Source organism: Schistocerca americana, chromosome 2, assembly GCF_021461395.2.
Source record: "Schistocerca americana isolate TAMUIC-IGC-003095 chromosome 2, iqSchAmer2.1, whole genome shotgun sequence".
Classification (NCBI taxonomy): Eukaryota; Metazoa; Arthropoda; class Insecta; order Orthoptera; family Acrididae; genus Schistocerca; species Schistocerca americana.
In genome coordinates this window covers 835,756,183-835,764,872 of record NC_060120.1, presented here as the reverse complement: position 1 = coordinate 835,764,872, position 8,690 = coordinate 835,756,183, and the positions used below count along the sequence as shown (strand labels likewise).

The 8,690-nt window shown below is 40.6% G+C and overlaps 1 protein-coding gene across 2 annotated transcripts in view; it reads right to left on the bottom strand.

Annotated features, from left to right (window-relative positions):
* Positions 1–567: 567 nt before the first annotated feature.
* LOC124595540 (methylosome subunit pICln) overlaps positions 568–8,690 on the bottom strand; it is an 81,657-nt gene continuing 73,534 nt past the window's right edge. For both annotated transcript variants that reach the window (XM_047134319.1, XM_047134318.1), the window contains one exon: positions 568–941. In XM_047134319.1, coding sequence (XP_046990275.1) covers positions 835–941 — 107 coding nt within the window. In that variant the 3' untranslated portion in view covers positions 568–834. The remainder of the gene's footprint in view (positions 942–8,690) is intronic.

The window sequence follows — 8,690 nt, the reverse complement described above, 5'->3', positions numbered from 1 at the left end:
ATGATATGAATCATTTAGTCTATTTTAACTTTGAAGTGCTGCCTAGAAATAAGGAAAACTAGTGCAATGTGTGAGTTATGATGTACCCCTTATATCATAATCAAGCACTAAGATATTTACGAGCTAGAATTTGGCAATGCTTCAGAGTCACATTAGGGCCGCTATTGCATAACAAGATATTGTGTGGTGTGCATGGGAGAATGCAGAAAATGTGTATCTATAGAGTTAGTTTCATGTTCAATGGATCATTTTGCACGATTAATCTTAATTATGTGGAACGAGGCATTTCCCATTCGCTTCACAAATTACTCTGTAAATGTGACCACTTGGTGAACATGTATCATTTCTTTTATTTTTATTTACTTATTATACAATTTTTTAAATATACAATATAGAAATAATCTCTTCAACAGAAGTGATTGTTAATAGAAAGAAAATGGTACATATTGATAAAATTATTGATGTCTAGATAGACGGGGAGGTACATGCGTAATAAAACTGCATTTCATCAATCAGCCTAACTTTTTTAAATACAGCTTCTGTCAGGACACAAGACAGATAAAGAAATAGTGACAAAAATACTTTTATTGACAAATTTATTACAAAGGAATTTTCTGCCATTTTACAGAGATCAACTCCAACATTCGGTCTTTCAGACTGTAAAAGAAATAATAACTAACTTTAAAATACAAGAATATTTTCTTTCCTGCACGCCTGAATAACACGTTCATGAAGTGATGTTTATAAACAAACATAAATGAGAAAATGTAGTTAACAAGTCAAACAAACAGAACACAACGAAATCAAAGTAGGAAATAGTTGCCACTAAAGTTCTTAATTATCTGGCTCACAATCGGCATCTTCAAACTGCCCAGCTTCTGTTTCCATTGGCTCATCTTGTTGCAGCTGCTGCTGCCCATTTGCAGCAGTGAACGAAGAATCTGAAATTAAGTCCATGAACAGTCAAGTTAAATGTTTAGCACCAGGTAATATATTTAAAATTTTCTTTTAGTCCCTGTAATTCCATTTCAATCATTTATCACATATTTTATGAGAACTCTGTTAATAAAAGGGCATCTTGGTAATGTTATGTAATAGCATAAGGGGATTCAATTCGCACATGGATATGTTCTGAGGTGGTGATAGTATATTGCTTAAATGAGAGCGTGCATCAGATGAAAATGTTAGATGAAGATTTCCTGTGAGATGTAAGGAGAGTTGAGACACAGACGACTATGGCAGAGATATTACATTCGTATTCTTACATTTTGATTCTTATTTTTGGATGGGGAAAACACACTACTTAGGAAAGAACAGACGAACTGACTGAGCAATCGTATGATAGACAATTCCATAGGTTGGGTCTGGTGGTCTCATGGTAAGGCACATAACTGGAAACAGAGAGGTTGCGGAATCAAATCACAGTCTGCCCAGGGAAATTTTTTACTCTGCCTTTATACTAACCTTCCCCTCCCAACGATGTGTAGATATGCCAGGAATGATATGTAGTTCAGATTCCACATTCAAGTAAGTTCCCCTTCCCCAATAGGTTTTCTGGGGTAGATTAAGGGTACCCAAATTGCCAAAGTCACATCCAACTAAAAGAACTTGCAAATAGGCAGCTGAACATCCCCCTTGATGGACTCTTAGCAGTCATCCCATAAGAGTTCACTTCTAGTATTTCCAAACAGCTAGCTACACAATTCTTATGTTGCTGGACCTTCTCAGGGATCAGCCAGTCACAAGCTGCCAGTCAATTAAGACACTGTTAATAATCATAATAAAAACCACCAACCTCCATTACCGTTTAACATCCACTGCTGGGCAAATGCTTACTCCATGCCACAGTCTTCACTTATACAAATCTGTACTGCTCCTGTATGTTTTCTAATGTCTTCTGCCGACCTTCCAATAGGTTGTCTTATCAGCCAATATTTTTCTAAAATCGATTTAGTGAACACATGCTTGCCATTACAGTTTATTTTTAAATCATCAGTTGTCATTTGAATATATTCTAATTCCAATCCTCAAACCCCCCCCCCCCCACCACCACCACCCCCACAACCGTGGACGGGGGGCTTACAGACTGCAACAATACAGGTAGTTGTACCATAGGTGCATTCACAACACAATGAAGGGATACCTGTGGATAGCAAGACTAACCCAAAGTCCCAGAAGAGGGGCAGCAACTTTTCAGTAGTTGTAGGGGCAAACATTCAGGATGGTTAACTGATATGGCCTTGCAACATTAGCCACCAGGGCCTTGTTGTGCCAGTACTGTGAACATCTGAAAGTAAGGAAAAACTACAGCTGTGACTTCAGAGTGAGCTTCGGGCAACATTGGACTGAAACAGAGGAAAGGAATACAATAGAAAACAAATCGGTAGCATTGAGGGATAAAACAGAGAAGACAGCAGAGGTTCACAAAAGAAAAGACATAGCCTAGTAGAAATCCTTGGATAACTCAGGAGACATTGAATTCAAAATACCAAAAGGAGAAAACAGAAAAAAAATGCAGCACTTGAATCAGGAGAAAGGAATACAGACGTTTAAGAAATGAAAGGGAGAATGTGCAAACTGAGTAAGCAGGGATGGCTATAGAACAAATGCAAGGCTGTAGAAGTAGGAGAACTACAGGAAAAGTAGATGCTGCCTGTAGGAGGGTTAAATAGACTTTTGAAGAAAGAGAAGCAACTGTATGAACATCAAAAGCTCAGATAGCAAGACAGTACTAAGCAAAGAAAGAAAACTGAAAGGTGGAAGGCATATATAGTGTGAAACAAACTTGAGCACAATATAATAGAAAGAGGAGAAGGAGTAGGTGAACATGAGGTGGAAATACAATACTGCGAAAAGATTGACACAGGACTGAACAACCTAAGTAGAAACAGGACCCATATAATAGATGAATTTCTCTCAGAATTATTGAGACCCTTGGAAGAGGAGCCATGACAAAATTATTCCACTTGGTATGCAAGATATGAGACAGGTAAAACACCCTCAGACTTCAAGAAGAAAATAAAATTCCAATTTCAAAGAAGGCAGGTGCCGACAGGAATGAATATTAACAACCATCAGTTTAGCAAGTCATGGTTGCAAAATACTGACTGAATTATTTACAGAAAAAAGGAAAAACAGGTAGAGGTCAAGTTTAGTCCCATAGGAACTGACCACAAAAAAAGAGGCCGACCATGAGAAAGATTCTGTATTCCGAAGAAATGTAGGAACACATGAGGCAACGCCACCCTTTGACATATCTCACAAGATAAGTTGAAGAACGGCAAACCTACGCTTATAGCATTAGCAAAATTAGAGAAATGCTTTTGACAATGTGGACTGCACCACACTCGTCGAAATTTTGAAGGTAACGGAGACAAATTATAGGGAGTAAAAGGTTATTTACAGCTTGTACAGAAACTAGACTGCAGGTATAAGAGTGGAAAGACATGAAACAGAAGTCATAGTTGAGAAGGAAGTTAGACAGGATTGTAGCCTATTCCCAATGTTTCCATCTGTACATTGAGCAAGATGTGAAGAAAAGCTAGGACAAATTTGTAAAAGTTACATTCAGAGAGAAGAAATGAAAACTTTGAGGTTTGCTGATAACATTTTAACACTGTCAGAGATGGCAAAGGACTTTGAAGAGTAGATGAACAGAATATTTAATGTCTGGGAAAAGAGACAATAAGATTAACATCAATACAAGTAAAACAAGGATAATGGAATGCAGCTGACATAAATTAGACAACACTGAGGGAATTAAAAAAGGGTAAGAGACCTTAGAAGGTATGGAAGATGCAAAATGCCGACTGGGAACAGCAAGAAACGTATTTCTGAGAGGGCGCAGGAGGGGAATTAGTTAACATTTAAAATAAATTTATATGCTAAGAAGTCTTTACAATGGTATCTGTGTGGATTGTAGCCTTGTATGGAAGTGAGATGTGAGCAATATGCAATTCAGATGAGAAGTAGAGTAGTTCTATAGAAGAACACAGAGGATTATATGGATGAAATCCAAGTTTTCTCACCTCCCGCCTAACTATCATAGTACTTGCAGTGGGTCCTGATGCAGTTTGGAATTCTTGTGTGATGGTCTGGATAGACGTCTGCCTATTACACATTACGACCCTCTCCAACTATCAGCAGTCTCTGCCAGTCAACAGATGAGGTTGGCCTGTACGCTTTTGTGCTGTACGTGTCCTTTCACATTTCCACTTCACTATCACATCGGAAACAGTGGGCGTAGGGATGTTTACGAGTGTGTAAATCTTGCGTACAGACGTATCACATAGGTGACACCCTATCACCTGCCCACGTTCGAAGTCCGTGAGTTCCACGGAGTGCCCCAGTCTGCTCTTTTTGGAAATTTATGGTAAGTTCCTATGGGATGAGACTACTGAGGTCATCGGTCCCTAGGCTTACACACTACTTAATCTAACTTAAACTAGCTTACTCTAAGGACAACACACACACATCCATGCCCGAGGGAGGACTCTGATTCGGACCTCGGCAAGGCACCTCAGACCACACGGCTACCCTGTACGGCCCTTTCTGCTCTCTCATGATGTCTGCTGAGGTCGCCGATATGGAGTACCTGGCAGCACGAAAAATGTTATGTTTTTTGGGGTGTCCGGATACATTTGATCAATAGTGTAGTCAAATGTTATTCTCTATGGAACTTCTTACAGGCATCACAAGCAGTCATAGACTTTGAAAGATTGGATCTCAAGACAGAAATACTTCAACAAGCACAAATAACGGACACTGCTCTGCGCAGCTGTTTGCCGTTGAAGATGGCGATATCCCATCATCAACAAGACAAATTCCAGTCATCAGTCTATATAATCAGTTAAATTGTGAAGCTTTTGTCAATTACAGGAAGCTACTCAGGTTCTCAAAATAAATCTACATGGGCAATCATAACCATCAAAGGTGGTCAAGGAGAACTTTGAATCAATAACTGCCACAAGCAGCCATTAACTTATCACTACACACATGCATGTAGGGACATGCCAAAACATTCTAGAAAGGGCAGCCTAATGCCATCAACAAAGAATTGTGCTTCACTCTCACTACAGACACCTGATGGCAGAAAGGTATTGTCAAATTTCCAATATGATCCAGCCTGACCTAAGAACAATATCGGCAAGAGAGAGCCATTCTGTGCCAGTTTGCAGATGCTTTCAAATTTGAAGCCCATATATGACAGACCATGCGGCACACCAAAAAACACAATATTATGGGGATCATCCAGCACTCAGCCAGCACACATATACAGTGTCGCTGGCTGAACAATGGATACTCAGGAGGAAGTGGAGAATATGCTGGAAGATGACTTCACTGAATCTTTGGAGAGTCCTTGGCCCTCTCCTGTGGTCCCTGTAAAGAGCAATGATGGCCCATGGCATTTCTGTGACAACTACCGACTGAACCAAATTACGGAAAAAGAACTTGCCCATTGCCACTCCTTCGTAACATCCTAGACTGCATGGCAGTAGCAAAGTATTTCTCAACTACGAACATGCAGATAAGCTACTTGCAAATTGAGGCTGATGAAGTTGACTGGAAAACAATACCTTCATAACTCTTGAAGGTCTGTAAGAGTTGAAAGTTATGCCATTTGGACTATGCCAGCCATCTTGAAGCCTATGAAGGACAACCTGTTTCGACATATTAAATGGATAATGTGTCTTTGCTATCTGGATGACACTGTCGTTTCTCCAAAGATATTTGAAGAATATCTGTATCAGCTGACAACCATGATGCAGAGCATTCAGATTGCAGACCTCCACCTGAGTCAAAAAAGTGCCTCATTGTCAGCTGAGAAATAAAAATTCTGGGGACATCTAGTCAATGACTATCATGTCCATCCCAATCCAGTGAAAATAAGAGCAGAGTTTCCTTCTCCTCGATATATTCGTGATGTGAGATGTTTTCTCGAAATGTACTCATACTACCAACGATTTATAAAGGACTTCTGTATAAAGAAACATTTCTTGCAAGAACTACTACAAGGAGACACCAAATTTCTTTGGAATGAAATGCAAGAAACATCTTTCCTTATCATTAAGGAGATGCTAATAACTTCTCCAGTCATAGCACTGTATGACAAGAATTCCAAGACAGAACTTCATACTGACACTAGCAGTTATGGCATCACCATTGTGACAGACTATGCTGGCTGACTAGCCTCAATGATCAACCGACTGGCAATATGGGCACTGAGACATTAAGAGTACAATGTAATGGTTGAATACAAAAACAATGCCAACACTGCCTTTCCAGGAAACCGATAGTGGAACTCAGCAGCATGGACAAACTCTCAGTCACCACTGCACTAAATGACATTGCTACTGAACGCATGAAAATTCCAGGATTGCTGTAAACAATAGCAGCCTTTTAAGATTGGGGAACTGACCAAAGGCTAATTCCTATTAATAAACAAAACATTGTATAAGAGCAACTATGATTCAATGGGATGGAAATGAATGCTCAACATTCCATCTCATCTACGGCCAGCTAATCTTAAGTTTTTCCATGACATTCCAACAGGGATCTGTGAAGACTATACATACACTACTCGCCATTAAAATTGCTACACCAAGAAGAAATGCAGATGATAAACGGGTATTCATTGGACAGATATATTATACTAGAACTGACGTGATTACATTTTCACGCAATTTGGGTGCATAGATCCTGAGAAATCAGTACCCAGAACAACCACCTCTGGCCGTAATAACGGCCTTGATACGCCTGAGCATTGAGTCAAACAGAGCTTGGATGGCGTGTACAGGTACAGCTGCCCATGCGGCTTCAACACGATACCACAGTTCATCAAGAGTAGTGACCGGCGTATTGTGACAAGCCAGTTGCTCGGCCACCATTGACCAGACGTTTTCAATTGGTGAGAGATCTGGAGAATGTGCTGGGGTGGCGTGGGGTGGGGGGGTTATTTACGGGTGCTCAATGATGAGGTTATCAGCACCCGTACAAAAATTAGTACAAATAAATGTGGTTAAATCACACAAAAAAGTACGAAGCACTCTAAGACAAAACTGCACTCACTCTTTCCGTATCTAACTTATGATAGCCCACACAAACACAGTATTTCACATTCTGTAAGATACTGAAAAAATGGTCAGATGTTCTAAAACTGTGAATTAAAACACAAGTAAGACAAGCAGAAAATTAAAATAGAATAACAAGAATATGTGTCTGATTTATCACTAACAAAAAGCACGGACAAGCCAGTCACCCTGCCTGATAACATGTTAAAAATGTCATCCTAATATTCTAGGAAACATGTTGGACATTTCATGAAAGAAGTACTACAAGTACATCACTGTCAATTAAAATTGAGACCAAATTGATCAGCAAATTAACTGGTGTCCTCTTGGCTGTATAAAAAATATAGTTTACCAAGATGTGGCACGTCATGACATGTATGTCACAAGCACCACAAACTGGAGAGTCCTCTTGCTGATGCATGGAGCCAAGTGCCACAGAGCTGTGTCCAATGCAAAGACTAGTAGAAGGGCCTCATCCTGTCGGAGTGGCTGGAAGAAGGTATGCTACAGTTGAGTTGCATACTTTACCAGAAGCAGCTTATTGTCTGTCACTTCCAGCCACTCTGCTTCCCATTGATGCTTGAATCTGTATCTCAACAGTGAGGTGATAGTAGACAGGGGAATGGCATACTGAACTAACAGAGGAATGCAACACACTTCACTGGCTGCTACATTTGCTATTTCATCCTCCTTAATACCTGTAAGCCTTGGCAGCCAGTAAGAAAGAAACATCCTTCCCAAGCCTTTGTAAGTGGAGAAGGGCACCCTGGATACCCAGAGTACAAGTGTTGTAGAGAGTGGAGGACTCTCAGAGAGTTGGATCAGATGACCAAATTAGAAGGTGCAACATAACTCATTTGGTCTAGTGCCCTCATGATCACGTACAGTTCTGCTTCAAACACAGTGAGTTCTTGAAGCAACCTGATCTTGAGGACACGATCAGAAAAAACAACACAGGAACCAACGAAGTCTCCCTGATTAGACCCATCCAAGAACAGCACTATACAGTTGTGGTGTTCATTTTAAAGTTGTAAAATGTGGCAGTACAAACAGCTGCAGTAGTGCAATCTCTGCTGTATTGCACTCAACATAAATTATTCTAGGCCTCTACAGCAAATAGTGTGGAAGTCTTTTAAAACGCTGGATTTAGCATTTTACTTGCCCCACAGAAAGTGACCTCATCTCAAACCTCATGTGGATCTCAAACAGCCTTGTCGCTGAGGGATGATAAGAGAAAAGATGTTCCATAGGTGGATGAGCAACAATATCGTATGCGTGTGACTTGAGAGCATGAGGAAATTACATGCCTGATGCACCATGAGGAGTTGCCGCTGGATGGTGAGTGACATTTCCGCAGCCTCAGCACAGGGACTAAGCATGAGCATTGTAAGGGATCCGTGATCCCACAAACATAGATGCTAGTATCCGATGCCCAGGTCAATAGTAGACAGGAGTCGATTGTCAAGCGCTGCAGGAGGCAGTGAGACGAGTGTTGAGTGCAGAGTAGTACTGGAGTGTGTCGAGTGACAAGTGGTACTGGAGAGACGGGCAAGAATGGTGGTCGAGTAAATTCACCGAAGTGTGACAGATGAGCGCGTCCCCCTAATTGTCGTGGGGTGG